Here is a 21,714-nt window from a genome sequence, read left to right on the forward strand (position 1 = left end):
GAATACACTGTAAATTACTTTATAAATAATCAAATACCAAAACTCATTCTGGCTCTAAGGTTGAATAATGTTACTAATTAATTCATTATTAATTTCCCATCACCAGACATTTAATGGTAGGCGTTGCACTTAAATACCTGTACCTAGCACCATTATTATCTGAGGAAGGGTAACTTGAATGTCTGAAAAATTGGGAAACTTCATTTTCACTTTAAAGCAGGGGTGTCCAAACATTTTGCAATGAGGGCCAGATTTGGTGCGGTGAAAATGTGTGGGGGCCAACCATTCAGTCTAACATTCTTTGCACCATGACTTTGGACATGCCTGCTTTAAAGCTATGTGTGCAGTTCCTGCTTCACAAAAACTGTACTAATGCTATCATCATTTCTTTTTATTCCCACTGGCATGTAAGGCAGCAACAAAAGATTTTTCACTTCTGTCTTTGGCCCAGGTTTTAAGGTTAAAACTCCCAAGTGGTTGCCCTTTTATTGGCCACCTTTGGGATAACCTGACTGTAGCTGGAAAGGGTGGGAGCTAAGTGATGGAGCTGGCCCATACTCCTGTATAAACTATAGCATAAAAGGGAAAGCTGTGCTCACCACTAAATTTTAAATCATTAGACTTGAAAGCAAGCAAGCTGCAGGTAAACTATAGTATCTGTATATAATGAATCAGATAAACCAGAAGAGGGATGATTGTGACATAGTTGACCAGCTTGAATATATTGCAATATATGGACAAATAATCCCTGGCTTTTTTTTTTTTTTCTTTGGGAAGGGGAGGGCATTTTTTAGTATCTTAATACACAAAATGCCTCACTGTCCTTAATATAGTGATAATGGGTTGGGTACAGAAGACCCTCTTGTCTTTGTTGGCAAAAAGTAGATCACATCCACTGCCATCCAGAGTATTCGTTTCTTCTCATCTCATTAAAACAATGCTATACACGTGAAATCATGCTGGCGCAAACTCAAAGTATTGTTATTTTCAATGCATTAAAATATCTTAATTGAAAGTCTGACATGCTCAGTACCATAAATGGCATAAATACCAGATAGACTGGTGGCAACTATAGGTTGCATATAGTTGAAAAAAATGTATCATTCACTCACTGTTCCAAGAAAATCCATATTTTTTTAATCTCAAAGTTCACTTCCCATTAGCTACCTGTATAACTCTGTACACATACAGGGCAAACCATTTGTTTAGCCTGTGAGCCAGTCGTTCAGACTGGTTGGACAACATATGGCCAGGCAGCAGAGCAACTGTTCCTCATAGACAAAAAAGGCTCATATGTTGCCAATTTCTTGCAAACATTGCAGATACCTCTCTATCAATATTGTACCCTTTCTCCAAGGGTCAGAGGCCGGAAATTCTCGAAACCTGTTTAACCAAAAAAACCCTTTTAATTATAAATTCATTAAAGGGGCATTATACACCTAAAAGGGATTCTATCATGATTTTTATGGTGTCGTTTTTATTTCTAAATTACACTGTTCACACTTAGGGTTGCCACCTTTTCTAAAAAAATAGTGGCCTAAGCCCCGCCCAAAGTCCCACCCCTTGAGCCAGCACAGCAGCGGTTCCGACTTCCGAGTGAGCAGGGAGAGAGCACGAGAGGAGCAGCATGGGGAGCCCGTGTCAATAGTACAATCAGAACAATAATGACACCTGTTGTCCTGCCCTCTCATCTTTAAGGATGCCAGTCATGCTGCCCACAAATCTCATCACGCGCGACAGTGATGTCAAGACGTCGGGCACCTCGTAGCTGGGAATTTCTTTGAGGGAGAGGGAGCATCGACGCTGCTTGATAATGGTGGTTCCTTTCCTCAGAATTTTACCGGCAATTTAATTGATGGTATTTTTTTAATACCAGCACCAGCCTTGAGACACGTTTATTCCGGCTAGGCTGGTTAAATACCGGCTGGGTGGCAACCCTATTTACACTGCATATAATTTACTCTACACTATAAAATGTCATTCCTGAACCAGCAAGTGTATTTTTTTAGTTGTAATATTGTGTGTAGGCAGCCATCTCAGGTAATTTTGCCTGGTCAAGAGCCAGCGCCTTAGGATGGAACTGCTTTCTGGCAGGCTGTTGTTTCTCCTACTCAATGTATCTGAATGCGTCTCAGTGGGAGCTGGATTTTTACTATTGAGTGCTGTTCTTAGATTTACCAGGGAGCTGTTATCTTGTTTCAGGGAGCTGCTATCTGGTTACCTTCCTATTGTACTGTTGTTATGCTGCTGGGGGGTGATATCACTCCAACCTGCAGTACAGCGGTTCCACTGTTCTCATACAAAAAATGCAAAAGCATAGGGGATAACCTCACTGAAGCGGATGTCAGGAAACATTACACCATGAAAAAGCTAAAAGAAAGGGTGGGAACATTCCCATGTATGAACTGTAGTCATTGCATTGGGATCATAAAAGGAGCCGTCTGCACCCATCCAAGCAAAGGGCACGCGATAAACGCCGCTGCTTTGCAACATGTAATACCGAAGGGGTAATACTTGTTAAAATGCCCCTGTGGTTTTGGCTACATTGGCCAAACTTCAAGGGCATTCAAAATTAGACTTCATGAACACAAAAGTGTCATAAGGAATTACAAACCTGAGACAAAAACTGAGGAATTACAAGAAACAAAGGAGAAGGTGAAAAAAAGAGACAATACTAGCCAAACATTTCTTGAAAAAAGACATACAGTTTCCCAAATTAAATGGCAAATTCTAGAAGAAGTTTGGGTACATCCAAGTAATGATAAAAAAAAACTAGCTTTGCTTAAAACGGAGGCATTCTGGATATGGAAACTGGAAACAGTACATCCAAAAGGTCTAAATGAACATTTTAGTCTAAGTTGCTTTTTATAATGTTATCATCGACACTTAATTTTCTTGTACAGATAATCTGGCCAGGGGGATAAAGAATGGTGGAATTAATGGTAATTAGACCCTGCTGACTCTGAGTAATTATATCTATATTGCACTACTATTACTAATGTTGAATGTAACACATAACAAACCATAGGAAAGGAAAGGAGGTGCGGAAATTCTATATTGGACTCCCTAATTGAACTACACACTATGCTATTATTTTGAACAAGCCTCAATTAATGTTTCAATTTCACTGAATCAGCACCATGCATGTCATGACTGTTGGCTTTCTATTACTCCTACTCATAATTATTTGCCATGTAGAAATATAATTTCTATCAAAAACAATGATTGATCAGGTTAGTGATGTCGGACTACTATTATTCTGAATACAACTGTATATAGGATGCCTATGTGCCTCCCTCCACCCCTCGTAAATATAGATCTGCCAAATGCAATTAATGGGGCAGGCGCAGGCCTCTGCGCTCTACAATGTGCTCTCTCATTTGTGAAATTCCGATATCTGAAGACATGCAATGAAGTGCAAGATAGGCACAAATGTGCACCCATTCTTTGCACTTTGCTTTACACTTGATATACGAGCCCTTTAATATAACAGGTGGAGATGAATTCTGAATGGAAAAAAAATTTACCACATTTTCTAAATTCTGAAAAAATTAACAGTAACTGTACCACCGCAGTGTAACACAGCATTATTTTTTGCTGGTGGTGTTAGGGACCACTATTTGAAAGCTAGAAAGAGGCAGACGAAGGCAAATTATTCTAAAGCTATATAAATGAAGACCAATAAAAATAGTAATCAGTCCCTGGGGAGTATCAAATGATGCCAAGTGGCTGCCGAAGGGCTTGGGATTATAGAGGAATCATGCAAGAACTCCCAAATGTACAGTTTCAGCATTGGTTTGCATATCATTAATCTACTTTGTCAAGTGCAGACTAAGGAATAGAGGTGTTATCTATTAGTTATACACGCAATGTTAGACTGGGATGCCAGGGGCCCACTTTTCAAATTATTATTCTTCCTCTCCTCACTCAACCTCTTTATTCTCCTAGTCTTTTCTACTTACTATATTATTCAATTATTAAGCATGTTCCCCCATAAAGAAATAAGGAATGACCATGAAATAAGCCAAATGTTTAGAAACAAGAGGGCCCACTGACACCTGGGCCCACCGGGAGTTTTCCTGGTATCCCAGTGGGCCAGTCCGACACTCTATACACAGGGGTGCTTCAATACCCTTTGCTCCATCTCTTACCCTCAGAAGCTTCGTCATGGGTCGAGGGGGAATTTTTGCTGCCCCTGGTAACTTGTGGGTTGCTGCCGTCTGAAGCAAATTTCTCAGGTTGCCTCATGGTGGCAGTGCCCCTGGTTTTACTAAGGATCATACCCACACGATGCAGCATTTTTCCATAATTTAGCCTTCTCATGTGTAGTTGCATTCAGCACAATAAAGTAGTTATTTTTTTAGTAGATATTGTAAGTGCAGATATTGCAGCTTTAGCATTATTTAAAGCTTTGACACTATGACAAATAGGGTATGCCCAAGTAAAACATTTTGAGAACCCTTGCACAAGTGGTGTAAATAGGATTCCACCTTTGACATCAGCAAAAACCTAACAGGAGGTTGTCTAATAGTAGCGGTCATTTAGGGGGGGGCGGGCCCTGGTGCGTGACGCGCAGCCGGGCCCCGCCCCCTCCATACCTCCGCATTAGCCCGCATTTCTCAGTGGCGCACGGACTGCCGGGGGGCCCTGAGGGGGTGCGGGCCCTGGCCCACTCGCACCCCCTGCTCCCCCGGTAGTTCCACCACTGTTGTCTAATGTACAGGGACAGACAGTACTTGTCACTAAGGACTTCTAGGGGGAATTCAGATCTTTCTCAAAAATTAGACTGTATCAAAGGTTCGCTTTTGAGTTAACTTTTATGTATGATGTAGATGTAGTGATATTCTGAGACAATTGGTTTTCATTGTTTATTTTTTGTGGTTTTTGAGTTATTTAGATTTTTATTCAGCAGCTCTACAGTTTGCAATTTCAGCAATGTGGTTGCTAGGGTCCAAATTACCCTAGCTACCATGGACTGATTTGAATAAGAGACTACAGTATGAAAAGGGAAGGGTCTAAATAGAAAGTAGCAGCGTCAGACTGGGGGGCCCGGGGCCCAACAGGGCTGCTGCCTTGGGGCCCCCAACCCCCCATCAAAGCGCCCTCTGGCCCCCCTCCCGAGCCACAACTCCGCCCTCCCTCCTCCGTCAGCCGTGACGGGGGCCAGGGAGGGAGGTCGCAAGCCGCTTCTGGCTTCTGTGTAAGGACGGGTCTGGGCCAGTGGGGCCCACCGGGTTTTTTCCCAAGGTCCCGATGGCACAGTCCGACACTGGAATGAAGAGTAATAAAAAGTAACAAAAACAATACATTTGTAGCCTTAAAGAGCATTTGTTTTCAAGATGGGGTTAGTGACTACATGAAAGCTGAAAGTATTAGAAGTAAAAGGCAAATAATTAAAAAAACTTTTAAAAAAAATGATGACCAATTGAAAGGTGCTTAGAATCGGTCATTCTATTGCATACGAAAAGTGAACCTTCCCTTTAAGATTGAATATAATTTGTGCATCTCAGCACATCATCCGCTGCCGATTTGTGATGATTTTAGCCTAAAAGAAATGTTTGATTATTCAGTAATATTCGTGTAGCTCACACATACTCACTATGCCCAAATAATTTTGTGGACATTGCTAGCCAGTTCTAAAAAAAATCAGTATCAAAGAATGAAACATAATTTGTGATTTTTACTACAACATTAGTCAAGTACCTATAAGAAAATTTGAAGATTCTTTTTTTTATGTTTTCCTTCAATATTTAGTTAAGGTGCCCTCTCCGATGCATCAGTCTGGGTTCCTGTGCGTGCTTCAAAAGCCAGACTGATGCTATGCAGGTCACTCTGAAACTGTGGATACTCTTGCTGAATTTGGTGAATTATGGTGCTAATTGTGTGAATGCGGCTCTCTTGCTTCTGGTGCTCTGCCTCCAGTGCTTGCCATGTGCTGCAAAGAGGTGTGTATTTTCCATCATTCACAGCCTGCAGGTGCTTCAGGCGGGTCTGGTAGGCCACGATTTGCAACAGGTTCTATTATTTTGGGAACATAAAGGCAGATTTTACTCAGTTCCTTTGCAGAGGTGATATATGTATATAGCACATATCATATATGTTAAACAGCAATTATACTGGAAAAGAGTTACCTGTCGTTTTTTTTCCTGCAGCTGCTCAATTTCAGCCTCTGTGGAACTAAAATCCAGTTTCATAGTGGAGATATAGTGCTGTTTCTCAGAAATGGATGCAGTGAGTGACTTCTGAGTGTTGTCTAGGTCAGTAATGGTGTCTGTGCACTCTTCTGTGTTCTGTGTGGAACAACACATACCAATACTTAGTCTCACTGTGTAAGTAATTAGGAATATTCCACTCAGAGCAGATGAGTGTTGAACAGAGCTATTGTAAAGTTCATAATCATACATTTCCCATGAAGACATACAGTATTTCACCTCTGTAAGATGGGAACATAAGGAACATTGCTCTTATAAGGAATTTATAATGCATTAGGTCCTTACTTTCTGGATTTCTTTTATCTTCTTCCTTAAAGCTTGCAGTTTTCCACGAAAGTCACTGACTGTTAATTGCTTCTTATTCTTCTCATTTTGACCTTGTCCCCTCCTTGCAATTGTTTCCCTTCGAGACACCACAGCCTCCATGTCACGAATCATCTTCTCTTGCTGTTTCATTAGCTGAGAGTGTCGTATCTGTACATACCATGTATTGCAAAAGAATTACTCTATGCATAAATTGCAAAACACAATTCCTCATCTTTTTTCTTTGCACCACACTCCAACTTAAGTCTTACCTGCATTCTATGTATTTCACCTTTCATTGCTTGGATTTCACCCTGCCCAATCTCAGAGTCCACTGCATTTCGCATTTCCTTTGCCAGCTGAATCTTCTTTTCCCACAACATGATCTGATATCTTTTAAAAACAGAAATTTAGGAATTTCGCTAACTTTTTTCCTATTCTAGTCTAGTCATATCTCTGATCTACAAGTGATATTTACATACAGTAAATTGACACTTTTGTGGTGTAAATTTAGGTAAACGTAAAATCCAGGATAGAAACATTGCAGTTTGCCTGTGTAGAACTGGGAAAAATAGCATCAATTGAGTGAAAATCTAAACTCTAGGGGTGAAAAAACTGGGGGTCTACTGTATTACCAAAAGTACACGGACATATCTAGACACTCCTTGTAAACTAGCATCTACTCAGTTGTAGTACACACTGCTCAGTTCCAATTTGTCCCTTGATGTTGTAATATTATGAGCACATGAACTTCTTTGCAAATATATTTTTTTATAGGTGAACAGCCATGTACAAGCTTAACACTGCCAAATGCATAATCAAGCAGATGCTGGAGTGGTGTAAAGATGCCATATCACTTTGGCTCAGTGTGAAGGCTTAATACAAAGAGATGAATCATGTCTCCTATATAGTAGTCTGATGGACAAGCCTTTGTTTTCTCAGATACCAAGAAAAAAATACTTGTGTGAATAAACAATGCAAGAACAATGGTTTGAGTTGTTTGTATGGTATGCTCTACTAGACTGGAAGCAAACTATATACTACATGGTACTATTAAATTTCAATGCTTCATAATTTGTGAAATTTGAGAAGCTCCTTTCCTGTTTCTGAAATGATAATGCCCCATGCACAAAGCAAGGTCTGTACAGAATTGGATTGCCTTGGATTTGTCTTAAACAAAACCTAAAAGAACACAGTGGGAAAAACTGGAATGTCAGGGCCCGATTGCCCACCATAATGAGTGCCCCCAACCTTATTAATGCTCTTGATGCTGTAGGGAAGCAAAACCCCTCAACAAAATTTTAAACACCCAGTGGAATTTATATTTATACAATTGACTTTGGAATGAGATGTTGGGCAGGTGAGTGTCCAGATACTTAGAAATATATACAGTATATGTGGTTAATGATTTTCCACCAGCTATATAATTTTTATTTCTAGATTAGATGTGTGTCAACAGTCAATGTATATATGTCCTCTCTACTTATAATAGCATGTTTAAAGCAACCACACAATTTTACAATTACACCTAAAAGACAATGAATTTGAAAAAAATCTGATCAAATATGCAGTCCCAATAGTTTTCAAGCAAAAAACTCACTCTGTTTCAACAAGGCTGTGAATATTCCTTTCCTTCTCTTCTTGGAGGTTTCGTAGATTCTCCTGTATCTCTATAGACTCCCGTTCTGCCTCCTGAAATAAAGACATACGAAGATTACCTTTTGCCATGAGTCAACTAGAAGGAGGGAAAGCTCCCATAGTTAGCACTTACACGAAGAGAGCGCATAAACTCGCTTTCCATTAGCTGGTTGTTCTGCTGAAGCTGTTCTTTAGTGCTGCTATTCTTGCTAAGCAGCATGTTGAGCCGAACCATGTCATTTTTCAGGTCCCTCATGTGATGTTCAATATCTTTTTGCTCATTCTTTTCTTGCTCTATTTCATCTGTAAAAAAACAAATGTTAAGTCTTATTATAAACACACAATGGAATAGTGCAGTCAGGCTGACCCATTAACTAGAAATAGACGGCACTTCTGGCCTTTTTTTATTGTAGCAGGTAGCTGTACGTATGAAAACTGTATTTCGAGATAAGATCTCTTAATCATAGTCTCTGAGCCTATGATTAAGGGATCTTATCCCGAAATGCATTTCTAGTTTTTGTGTGCAATACAGTGGGGACACTAGAGACTGAGCACCTGGCAGAGGGAGAAGGTAGCGGTGAGCTTGAGCGGTCTCCATTTTTGTGTGTTTTTTTACTTGCAGGTTGACCTGTTGTTCAGAATTTGCCCCTTCTTGTGTATTCAGCAATATTAATATTATTTTTCTATTTCAAAGTTTTTTTCCTTGCTTCTAAAATGGTGTTTCTAATTCTGGTTCTGGAGTGTGTTTTGTCCTCCAAACATTTTGCCATGATTTATTTATACTCATGCCTTCATTCTTTTCTTTTAGCTTTCTTTTGTTGACTGCAACTGGCATCTTTGAAGTCTTTGAAGCATTATCAGTGATGAGCGAGCTATTCCTGTAAGCATGGAGGCCTGAAGGAGCCTGCATTAGAGAATTGCACATGCTCCACTGTAAGAGTAGGTAGGCCATAAGGAGGAGGGGTGATATGCCCTGTTAATAAAATCTTCCATACCCCATTCCCAGACAAGGTTATACTCTTATCAAATATGATCCATTTTCCACAATAATGCATATTTTTACACACACACACATATACATACACACACTTTTTGTGTTTCTGAAAATATTAAATGTATGATGAATAAGAGATCTAGTAATTAACATTATAACTCTTATCTCTGCTTCTGAGTAGGATATTATTACACTGCAAATGTCACGTCAAGATCCACATAATGTTTATTTATTATTTTAGGGTGCCTTATGCACATTATCTGTACATACAGGATTGCGATAATTTGTGGCACACTTACTTTCAGTCCGAATTTTCTTCTGCTGTAGGATAGTGAGTTCTTTTTTTAGCATTTCCACAGAAGCATCCTGTTCTTCCCTTTGTTGGGTAAGATTAACCATCTCCGTCTGTAATCGAAGCCAGTACTGCTGGAGTGACATGATCTCTGAGTTGCATTCATCGATCTGCTTCGTCAGTGCAGTGATTTGGATTTCCAATGGTCCAACCTCTTTCCCCTGTAAAATGGAAGGGTTAGTACAACAATGGGGTGGTATCCTTGCTGGAGATCCCTTTTGGAAACTTTTTTGCATTAAAAGGGGTTGTTCACCTTCCAACACTTCTTTCAGTTGAGTTGGTTTCAGATAGTTCCACATACTTTCTATTTTCTACGTGTGAATGTTTTCCTTGTATTGAAGTATAAAGTTTCATTTTTCACCTTCTAAAAAAGCTCTATGGGGGGGGGGGTCGCCGACTTTGTAAACTGTTCTACATTGATACATTTAGCTGATACATCTCTTATCTTTGTCCCTGCTGAGCAGAATCTCTGGGTTTCATTAAAGGGCACCTGTTGGGTAAAAATGTTATCCCCAACCAAAGATGCGGGCTAATAGAGCCTGCATTCTGGATGGGGACAACAATAGTTTTTTTTTTTTTTTTTAAAAAAATGCCCCCCACCAGCGCTAGGCTACCCGCACCGGGGAGCTTTGTGGGACTTAATAACCCCCTTAATGTTGCAAAATTGTAACAGTTTAGAGTCTGCACCTGAATTAACACCAGGGACATTAAACTTTAGATTTTGGAAAAACTGTAAATAATAAAAGATGGAAGGAGCAAAAATCTTTGCAGTTGTCACTTACCCCAATCTGTGCAACGGTGGCTTCTATTTGCTTGCTGAATAAATTGATGGTGGATTGTTTCCTCTCAATTGCCAATGTACGTCTGGTTATCTCATTCTGACTTCTGGATATCAGCTCATTGGTGTTTTGAATGTTCTTGTCCAAGTTAGCGAGAGTGCCCTGCAGAGCTTTGGTATGTGACAAGCTGTAGTTGATGTTCAGAGAGATCTGAGCGGTTTCATTCTCAACCTTTGAACAATTAATTTCCTGTGGGTATTGGTGGATAAAAACACTTGTTATATTGTCAACATGGAATTTAATACTGATAAGGACAGCTTATAGAAATACCAATAACATTTTTGTCAGTCAGTCTTAAGGGAGATTCAAGAGCACTCATTACATTACAGTTTGCAACTAACTGGCCATTGCTTTTGCCTCTCTTCAATGTTGAATGAAAAATGTAACCTGGATGGATCCACCATGGAGAATAAGGCAAGATTTCCATTGTTCTATATTATGTAACTTTCTGTTCAAGTCTTGCTATAGTCAGATAATTAAAAACACACAAATTAAACAACAGATGCACATTGTGCAAGAGTTGCACTGTCTGCATCATGCAAAAAGTACAAAGTCTCTGGTTTTCCTCATATGTTTCATAAATTTCTGCTTACGTACCAGATCTAGTTTTTGCTTTTGAAGCTTGGTCGCAAGGAGAGAGGAATATTTGGCTGCCTTGTCAGATGTCATCTTCTCTTGTAGCTTTGCCAATATCTGTGCTTCCAGGTTCACTTTCAAATGGGATTCTTTCTCAATCTTTTTTTGCATAACTGTGATCTCATTCAGATAACCGGCCCGCTCCTTAAACACAGACAAAGTAAATATTCAGTATAGAAAAAATTCTATGACTCGGTTTTAAGAAGAGATGAAAACATAGAAACCACTGCAGTTCTAGAGTTTAGAACAGATATCTTGCAGCTATCACCCTAAATTTGTCACATATTATTCTATACGTCACTGATGGTCACTTCTCACACTTATAATATATTATTTATCATGGAAAGCAACCCTATACTACTTAAATATAATTTCAGCATTATCTTCTATGAAGATTTGTTCTATGACTAGTGAGTGGATGCGGAGCCAGCCTACAAACTGCTAGCTGAATTGTAACACTGGCTATTCCTGTTTTACCTATGCTACTTAAACTAACGTCCTGTTTTTCCTTTTCCATATAATCTTTTTTTATGCCAGCCAATGAAATACATGCAAGGCAACAACCTTCCAACATGCAAAAAAGGAATTTAAAAATATATAAAATAGCACTTAACTAAGGAAAACTGGGCGAAAGACAGGCAAAAATTAAAGTTACTCATTTTACAAAAATCCATGTATAATCCTTGCCATATACAAAAAGGTAAAATGCACTTACAACAGCAACCCTGTTCAGTGCTTGTTCTGTCTCCTGCAATGTGCGTGCATATGTGCTGAACTCCACACGCAATGCCTCCTGCCTGGTAAGAGACTGAGCAACCATTTTCTTGCTCATAGTTGCATCACTTTCTGCGCGGTTCAGCATAAAGTTAAGCTGCTCATTTCTCTCCTCCTCCTTTGTAACAGCCTTCTTGCAGCCTTCAATCTCAGTGTCCATGGAGAGGAGCTCCTGTTGAGCAAGACTTGGGGATAAAGATTGTTAATAAGGGGTGCTTGGATTCTGAAACCTAAATGCTGTAGGCTTTAGAAGAATTATATACATTCATGTAAACAAATGTGTGTTTGTAGTCTACCATTACCAAGCTCAATGCCAAGAGTGGTATAAAAGTCATAGCTTTTGTAGAATTCCCAACAAAATGATAAGAGTCTAGTCTCTCTAACAGTAAAACCCTTAAAGTGATACTGACACTAAAAAATGAATTTTAGCATATGAATGTACATTAAATATTACCTATAGGTCATGTTGATCATTTTTTGCTGAGAGGTTTGTTTTTGTATATAATTGTTAGTTGAAGTTCCTAAGCCTGACTCTCTGACTCTCTGACTTTGCCAACCTGACTGTCCCATCTCAGCCTGTTAGTTACAGTTTATAATGCTAACAGACTCCTGCTGCACAAATATGGCAGCCTCCTCATACAGGAACATGGGGGATCAGACAGGTAATGTAAAAGCATCATGCAAATACTTTATGGCAAAGTTAGAAGTAGCTTGCAAAGCCAATATTATAATAGAATTAAAAAAAAGTTTAATTTCAGGTGTCAGTATTTCTTTAAGTGTGGGTTTTAGCAGATACCAGGAGAGCCCTGCCTGCCAGAATGCTTAATATCGACTTTAAAGATTAGTGTTAGGAGAGTGGTCTGGGCTGCTTTCATGGTTTGGGCTAGGTTTAAGAAAAAGCAAACCTTAAAGGAACAGTAACACCAAATAATTTAAGTAATGAATTGCCCTGCACTGGTAAAACTGATCTCTTTGCTTCAGAAACACTACTATAGTTCATATACAGTAAACAAGCTGCTGTGGAGCAATGGCGGAAATTGAATAATGGCTATATGGCACAGGTTAACTAATGGATTACAGATAACACCATTAGACAGACAGACCTTATTTATAATCTGCTGTGTAACTTTAGCCTTTTCTCCTTTGAATGGCTGCCCCCATTGCTACACAGCAGCTTATTTATATAAACAATAGTAGTGTTTCTTAAGCAAACACAGCAGTTTTAACAGTGCAGGGCAACACTGCATTATATTTTCATTACTTTAAAACACTTATTTTTTGATGTTACTGTTCCTTTAAGGCTACAGTGAACAATGACATTCTTAAAAAAACAGGAAATTGTTTATACATACTGTAATTTCTGTTTCTTGGTCACTTCCATGGCAGCATTCACCAATGGGTTAAATCGCCCTGCAGGCCAGTGGACAGGACCTCCCTCCAATAGTTCAAAAGTTCTACTTCCTCCCTTACCCCTAGTCTCCCCCTATAGGGTGGGAAACTCCTTGGTGAAAGCTGCCATGGAAGTGACCAGGAAACAGAAATTACGGTATGTATAAACAATTTCCTGTTTTCCCCCTAGTCACCCATGGTCAGCATTCAACAATGGGAAATCCCCAAGCTTAGATAGAGGGCAGGACACCATGTGCATTCAACAGAACTTTTTAATCAGCAGAATATAATACAGACTGCAACACTTTCCTCCCAAATTTAGCCTCTTGGGAGGACAAAACATCTAACTTAAATGTATTCAATGATGACCATCTTGCCGATTTGCAGATGCTTTCTGGCGACTCCCTGGCCTTAATAAAAAACAACCTTCCCCCACCCCACGTAGACCCCCCCCCCCTCCATCCTCCCCCCAGCTTAACTGCCCCCGGGGAAATGCCCCTAACTTTTTACTCACCCCTTGCCAGTTAGGCTAGGGGGAGGGAGGGGGGTCTATGTGGGGTGAGGGGTAGGGTTTTTTTTTCTAAAGGGTTGAATTCTCCTTTAATTCCGCGATGAGTGTCAAACACTTTTGTAAACACTCTTGGGGACTGAGCAAGCCCAAATGGCAGGCATCTGAACTGCACATGTATGTCGTCCATCGCAAATCTCAGATACTTCCTGTGTACTTGTGCAATTGGAAAATGAAATGAAGCGTCCTTTAGGTCTTAGCTTGTCAGCCAATCTACTCCTGAGACTGCTTGCACCATAAAAACTAATAATTCCATCTTGAATTTTCTTGCTTGCAAAAATTTGTTTAGTTTTTATCAGAGAAAAAGTCAAGCAAAATCCCTTTCGTCTATCCTGAGGAGTAACTGTTTATATTGCTCCTGACTCGAACAATTGATTCAAATATTCTTGTGCTACCTTCTTGTATGACTCCGTTCCCTTGACGACAGACTCTATGAAAAAATCTCTTTTGGGTACAGCCTTGAATTCCAGGACAAATTCTGCTACACTGTGTACAGATGATAGTTGATAGTTGTGGCCCAGACATGTGAAAATCCAGCTAACTTGCCCCCTACCATGTTCTGGGTCCTGCCACCCTCATTACTGACAGTAGGTAGACGGGGTGGAGGAAAAAAACTCAGGTCTCTTTGATGTCCTTCTGGAACTTGGACGTCCTGATCTCCAGGACGACTGCCTGGAGTACTCTCTACCAGGCCTACAGTCCGCTTACATCTGCAACAGCTTCGGCATTTTTATATGAGATGATATTGCTTCTCCCAGCTCGGATAGCCACACCTTCAATGCTATCAAAATCCTATTTTATCACATTAGTCAAGCAAAATTAACTTTAATTACACTATATGAATTATTTGAATCTAGTTTCCTTCAGTCTGGGAATTCATAATTACAGCAAGCAGGAGCCATTTTATGGACACTGTTATTAAGGCAAGCCTTGCATCATCTCAGAATCTTGTTTGTGCACCAGAATGGGGTACCCGATGTCCATACTCATGCCCTGGCTACACAATTAAAAGGTGAAGAGAATAGGGGAATGTGTGGAGAGCAGTGACATCTAGGAAGTGCTGAATGGAAAGTTAAAGTAATTGTCTGCCCCGCCTCTATGCCTAAGGCATAGAGGAGGGGCAGACAATAGTTGATTGACAGCTGAGATTTTTAAATGAGCTTACAACAGCTATGAATGCTTTAATAAAAAATAGAAATAGGATTTCATGTTTAATTTGAAAAGGACTTTTATTATACAGATTTTTGTGTCTGAGCGACAGGTCCCCTTTAATGCCACTGCCAGCATACAGGCCGCACCTGCAACTCCAAAAGCTTTTCTTAAAATTAACTCCATATTTCTTTCCATCAGTTCACTAAAGACTGCCGCATCATCCACCGGAAGTGTAGTATTTTTAGTTAATCTAACCACAGCCGCATCCACCCTTGGTTGAGAATCCCAGGACTTAGAATCCTGCTTGTCAAAAGGGTATTTTTTATTGAATTTCCCTGCTTTTTTTCCATTCCGTTGAAATAATTTCTTTAATTGGTGAATGTACTAGAAAACAAACTGAATTTTTCTTTGAAGATGGAAATAGCTTATCTCAACTCAATTTCCCCTTCCTCTGATCCTGCCTGAGACAGGACATCTGAATCAGCCGACAAATCTCCTTCTGACACATTCGAGAAAGACTCTCCTTGTCTTCCATGATAATGCCTTGGTATTTTCTTAGAACTTAAAACCTCTTGAAATCCTTGTATGACTTCCTGTTTTATCACTGAGGCTAAGGACTCCGCAAATAATTGATTTTCCTGCAACAAGGATGTTCCTGGCTCCTGTTGTTTTTCCCCAGAAGATGTTGATTTCTTCTGAGACTTGTCTTTTTTTCCATCTGTGGCAGGAAGGCTGCATATAAATAACAATACTGTTACTACTTGAGCCTTCTGTCCCTGCCACAGTCCCTCTGCCAGCATACATCACCTTTTCCCTTTAGGGTGAGAGGCTTTCCCCGTCATACCAGGTTCCATTGGTGAGCTAATCAGAGAGAATGGACAAAAAAAGAAATCAGCTTTCCTCCTTGTATCCACACGAGGAATATATAGCTGATATTTGCCCCACATACCTGTAAACGGTGCCTTCAATGCTCAGCTTCACTGAGAAAAATGGCACCCACAGGAAGTGTATGCTGGTTAAATAGCGTAGACATCGTACTGGATATTTAAATCTTATCCACCTTTTACTGCCCCCTTATCATGAGTGCATTCTCCGGGTTTGGACTCTTCCTTTGGCATCAACAACCGTTTTCGTCACTTCCAATTCTCCCTTGCGCTCATCGTGCTTCCTGCCATCAACCAAGATGGCCACCCGAGAACTTCTGCCGCCAATGTCACATCCGTCCGCGGCATCTCCCCTATACCGCGTCATGCCGGCAGCACCTTCTACTCCTGGCGCAGCTCTCCCCCTAGGGTCCGGCCATCACCTAACCCGCCCAGCGGGAGGATACAGCCACTTTGCTCTCAGCATCAGTAACATTGCCATGCTCCTCTGCCACTCCCTGACCTGCAAGTAGGAGGAGAGCTGCGAACATGTAAGTTAGCCCTTTACTAACCCCACACAGCAGAGCTTCTTGGGCCCTTACGACGTCCAATTATTTTTCTATTCGTAGCCTTGTTTCTTCCTAACACAACTATCCTGTCCCTGGCCCAGACAGGACAAAAACGACTAGGGGTAAGGGAGGAAGTAGAACTTTAAAACTATTGGAGGGAGGTCCTGGCCTGCTGGGTGATTTAATTCATTGGCGAATGCCAACCATGGGTGACTAGGAGAAATATTCATACTTTGTGGCAATGGGCTTAGGAAGGCCCTCTTCTGTTTCAACACAATAATATCACTATGCACAAAGTGAGGTCTGTACAGAATTGGTTTACCGAGTTGCCAGTGTAAGAACTTTGACTAGCCTGCACGGAGCCCTTGTGTATAGGACTACCCCACCTCTCACCTTAATAGGACACTCCTGCACTGGTGGTGCAGATCTTTATAGGCGGTGTTTCAAGATAGTCATTCAAATACCATATTTACTGTTTTTTTGAACAATATTCATGCTGTATTCCAGATTAAATGGCAAATACTCAAGAGAATCAAGGTACCAGCAGGTAATGACATTAAAATGCTTCTTCACAAGGGGGAGGCTTTTTACATAGTTATATCGTGTTGATAAAAGACCATAGTCTATCAAATTTAACTCCTCCAAATGAAACCCAGCATCCATACATACACACACTGACCTCTCCATACACTCACATAAACTAAATATACTCTAAATATACTTTAAAACTATAGATTTTAGTATAACAATAGCCTTGGATATTATGCTTGTCCAAGAAATCATTCAAGCCCCTTTTAAAGGCATTAAAGGGGTTGTTCACCTTCCAAACGCTTTTTTCAATTCAGTAGTTTTTAGATTGTTTCCCAGAAATAAAGACTTTTTTCAATTACTCTCCATTATTTATTTTTTTACTGTATTTCCAAGTTGAATGTCCCTGTCTCTGGTGTTTGCGTCTCTGGTGCAGTGATCCTCTTTATGGGTAAAAAGGTCCCCTGCTATTTGTCTATAATGTCCTCTAATGTACTTATAAAGTGTTATTATGACCCCTCTCAAGCATCTTTTTTCCAGAGAAAACAACCCCAACCATGACAGTCTACCTTTAAGTCTTCCATCCCTCTAACCAGTTTAGTTGCACTTCTCTGCACTCTCTCCAGCACATTTTTGAGCGTCGAAATTTAAAGTAAAAAAAAAAACCTTAGGATTCTGATTCTTTTACCACACAAAAAAAATTTGTGAAAATTGACTGATGAACCGGAGGGGGGGGGGAGTCTGTGCAGCTTTGGTTGCAGTGGTTTTCAGAAATAGTGAGAAAATGTTGGGATTTTCATAAATAACCCCTTTCACTCTTTTTTCTTCTTTATGAATAACATTGCTGGTCAGGATAGAGAAAGGCTGTAAGGCTAATGTTAGTAACTCTGTTGGCAGTAAGTAATTTCTGCTTACGTTATAATTGCATTGTAGTAAAGAGGAAGAACTGGTTAAAATGTATAAACCCCTATAAGGTAACACTGGTAACAGAAATTATTTGATGTTACCTTGTCCTCATTTATATATATTTATATACACACAGTAGTTTGGTACAAGACTAAAACAAGACTAAAATTAAGACATACCTAAGAGCCTCCTGAATGGCAGCATAGGCTTCATCTCGTCTTGTCATACCAATCAGACTACTATTCCACTGTTGAAAGAGCTGTTTCTTCTCAACACCGATGGCCTCAATCTCCATACAGGCCTAGATAAAAGTGTAGGAGACTGAAGTAGTGAAGAAAATAATGTCACTTGCCATAGCAAATGAACATGGATTTAAAGAACTGAAGGAGTCCATTACTCTTACTGAACTACAGTGAATACTAGTGAATATAGACACTACCTCTGCAACGGTCTCCCTTGCAGCCTTAGTGTCTTCTCTCTGTGCAGAGACTTGAGCTTCATAAAGTTCAATCTGCTCGCGAAGTCGGTCCACCTCACGTGTCAGTCGATCCACAAACACATCCTATGGATTGATATTTTACATATAAAATCAGGGACGATTTAAGCATTGTTACATATGTAAAACAGCAATTATAATGATATGGGGCTGATCTATTATGCTTTTTTAGATCAGCCAGTCAAGTTTTTGTAAAAAATAAAAAGATCAATAGCTAAAACTTAAGCTTTCATTTTTTTTTTCAATTTTAAAACCGGCTTGGCAAAAAAGCAAAAGCCAACAACTGCAATTATGTCTAATCAATAATCCATACTAATTGTAGGTTATAGTATCACAATGTGCTAAATCAATGCCTAAAGGCATTATCAGACTCTGTCATCACAACATCATCCGACAGGGCATTCCACAACCTTACCATGAGGCTGCTTTAAATGAAAGTTATGTGCCTCTAATCTAAAGGGATGGCCTCTGGTGTATTGATCCTTTTTACGGGACAAAAAGGCCCCTGCTTTCGGACTTAAATGCCCTCTGTACTTGTAAAGAGTAATCATGTCCCCTTGCAAGTGTCTTTCTTAAAGAGAAACCAACCCAAAATATAGCCCAAGCTTGCTGCCCTTTTCCTTTTAATGCCAGACATTTGAAGATGATAGGAAATCTTCTTAGAATTCACTGTATGATCAATAGAGGAAAATTAACGGAGTCATGTCAACAGTATAACTGTGGTCCAAACTACATTACTTAATGCCCAAGATTAAACTGCAACATTATTTCATGTTACTGTAATCAAGAATTGCCAATTAAAACTTAACAGGACAAATTGCCTGTGTTCATTATTTTGCCTTTTTTTTAGAGATTTGAAATTTGAGTTGTCCATCATACCTGTTTTTTTTTCTCCAGCTCTGCTTGCAGCCTCTCCATCTCTGCTTTCTGCACTGCACGTTTCATTACATTAATGTCTGAGCGTACATCTCGATTCATATTTTCCATATAGAATAGCCTCAGTGCTAGATTTTCTACATCTGCCTGCATAGAGGATACTACAAAAGAGAAGAACCTCAATAAGTTACTGACTGCACAGTGAGTGTGGGAACTTCTAAGTGAGTGTTGTATGTGATCTAAGTGTTGCATACAAATTGGAGAGGCTTCAAAAGGGGTTTTTGCCTTCCTCTAGATCACCTAGCAGTTAAGTTTATATATAGACATGAAAGACTAAACTTAATGGTAGTGTATATTTTTTTCAACCTTACATACAATGTTTTTTATTTAAGATTTCATGTATTGACTATTCTACACCTACAGTTGGACTGACCCATGCATGGCACACTGGATCTGTACAGGAAGATTTAACTTGATAAAACAGAACATATTGTCTTTGTATGTGACAGTAGTATTCAATTGTAAGCTCCACCAACACAGGGACTGGTTTAATTTTAAGTGCTATATTAAAGGAAAATAATATCTTACAATCTGATATACTACCTTATACTATTTATATATATATATATATATATATATATATATATATATATATATATATATATATATATATATATATATATATATATATATATATATATATATAGCCAAATTTCTTTCTTCCAAAAGAAGATATGTAATCTTTAAATTCTTAAAATAAATTAAACCTTTCATAAAAGTATGTCATGTTATACTTTTTTGTTTTTATCTAGAAAGGTAAACTTCATTTCATGTCCCCCTTGTGGTACTATACAACTTGTCTGCAGTGAACTGTTCTATGGGCTGTCATAAAGCACAGAGGTTAGCACACCTGTCTTGCGCTCTGTGTCTGTGATCTGATGGGTCTTTTTGTACAAATTCCTCATTGTTTCAAGCTCCTCCTCTTTCTGATGGCGCTGGACAGAGACATGTGCGTGTTTGTCATGCTGCTTCTCAAGCCCCATTTGCAGACGAGCAAGTTCCTGCTGCACCCCATACAGAAACATGCCAAGATCCTCACGCTCTTTTTGACTCTTCTTCATGGATACATTCTAGAACACACACAAAATAACAATGGCTCCTTCAAGTTGCAAAAACTATTGTATCAAGATCTATTGAACACATGGATGTTAAATTTGTTACCTCAATTCCTTGTTTAAAATAAACTGAAATGCATTTGTCCCTAAAGAATACGCTCAATATCCTGAATAACTCCTGAATAACTGCAGTAAACCTGGAGTTCTTCTTATTTAATATAGGATATGTTCTGATTTGCTTGGGTGCAGTGCAGAGCACTTACAAAGAAGTAAGTTGTAAAATGTACATTTTACAACTCAACAATGTTTATAACTTGTATACATACCTAAACCCGAATTGAAGGATTCAGTATCCTCATAACTGTACAATTAATTTCACTTGATTGATTCAATATCCTGATGCTTGTATCCCCTAGCTCTGCAACTCCCTCAGAGAGTCAGTAACTTGTATATCTCACTCCAACTCCCCAACTCTCTAAAAAAAAATACCAATATCCAATACCAGGAGCCTACTCTTCTAGAGATTCAGTATTCCTAATACCTGCACTGAACTTATCCACTTAGGTTATAGTATTCTCATACTTCCACCATAAGAGAGACAGCATCATCATAGTTGTGGCAGTACTCTGTACTCTAGTACGCTAGAAAGATGCAGTATAGCTCCACCTCCAAACTACAATATAAATATGCAATGCTCTCATACCTGCAACTAGTGATGTGTGGGCCATCCCTATACCCACTGGACCAGTGGGTCAGGCAGGTTTGGGCTGACCTCAGAGCACCTCTACACTGCCGGCTTCTGGTTCTATAGACACGCCCCTGTCCCACCCCTTTTGTGATGTCATTGGCAGGGAGGGTCTATAAAAGGAGGGGGAAGCCAGATGCAGGCAGGCACAAGTTGTGCGGGTTAGAGTTGGGTTATGTTTTTCTCGACCTGCACACCACTACCTGCAACCCCCCAACTTCCTTTGAGAGATGAAATATTCTCACACTTGCACCCACAACTTCTGTAAAGCACCCTTGTAAATAAACAACCATAGCACTTCTTTGTTAATGTCTCGGTTCGCTCCCTTATAGATTCAGTACTCCCATGCATGTACCATTTCACGAAGCTCTAGCTCCAGACTTTGGATCTGCTTTGTTAGATAGGTCTTGAGAGCAGTCTGGAATCTTGTCATCAGAGGCTGTTTAAAAGAAAGAAAACAGTTAAAATGCTTCATGATCCATATATTCTCTCTCTCTCTCTCTCTATATATATATATATAGTAATGTAAAATCTTTAATAGGTTTTTATTATTATAGGAACATTAAATATATTAACCAGATATAGATTAACTCATTATATTAGTTATTTCCAAATATACCTAGGATTTTCCCTTATAATGTTGTATCACAAATGAAAGGTCAGGTCAGGTGGCTTCAGGCCAAATTCTGCACAAGATTGCCAGATTGCAGGCAGGTTCAGTTTGAGCTCTTCCTTACCCTCACTCCACCAGTGACCTTA

General features: G+C 39.6%; 1 protein-coding gene across 1 annotated transcript in view; it reads right to left on the reverse strand.

Annotated features, from left to right (window-relative positions):
- Positions 1-5,436: 5,436 nt before the first annotated feature.
- ccdc40.S (coiled-coil domain containing 40 S homeolog) overlaps positions 5,437-21,714 on the reverse strand; it is a 33,142-nt gene continuing 16,864 nt past the window's right edge. Inside the window, exons 5-19 of the mRNA XM_018238324.2 lie at positions 21,311-21,394; positions 20,006-20,225; positions 19,099-19,256; positions 18,163-18,285; positions 17,903-18,024; positions 11,690-11,933; positions 10,936-11,118; positions 10,282-10,527; positions 9,447-9,660; positions 8,287-8,456; positions 8,116-8,207; positions 6,788-6,908; positions 6,498-6,686; positions 6,132-6,290; positions 5,437-6,018 (exon numbers count right to left, since the gene is read on the reverse strand). Coding sequence (XP_018093813.1) covers positions 5,755-6,018; positions 6,132-6,290; positions 6,498-6,686; positions 6,788-6,908; positions 8,116-8,207; positions 8,287-8,456; positions 9,447-9,660; positions 10,282-10,527; positions 10,936-11,118; positions 11,690-11,933; positions 17,903-18,024; positions 18,163-18,285; positions 19,099-19,256; positions 20,006-20,225; positions 21,311-21,394 — 2,589 coding nt within the window. The 3' untranslated portion in view covers positions 5,437-5,754. The remainder of the gene's footprint in view (positions 6,019-6,131; positions 6,291-6,497; positions 6,687-6,787; positions 6,909-8,115; positions 8,208-8,286; positions 8,457-9,446; positions 9,661-10,281; positions 10,528-10,935; positions 11,119-11,689; positions 11,934-17,902; positions 18,025-18,162; positions 18,286-19,098; positions 19,257-20,005; positions 20,226-21,310; positions 21,395-21,714) is intronic.

Source organism: Xenopus laevis, chromosome 9_10S (assembly GCF_017654675.1).
Source record: "Xenopus laevis strain J_2021 chromosome 9_10S, Xenopus_laevis_v10.1, whole genome shotgun sequence".
NCBI classification, from domain to species: domain Eukaryota; kingdom Metazoa; phylum Chordata; class Amphibia; order Anura; family Pipidae; genus Xenopus; species Xenopus laevis.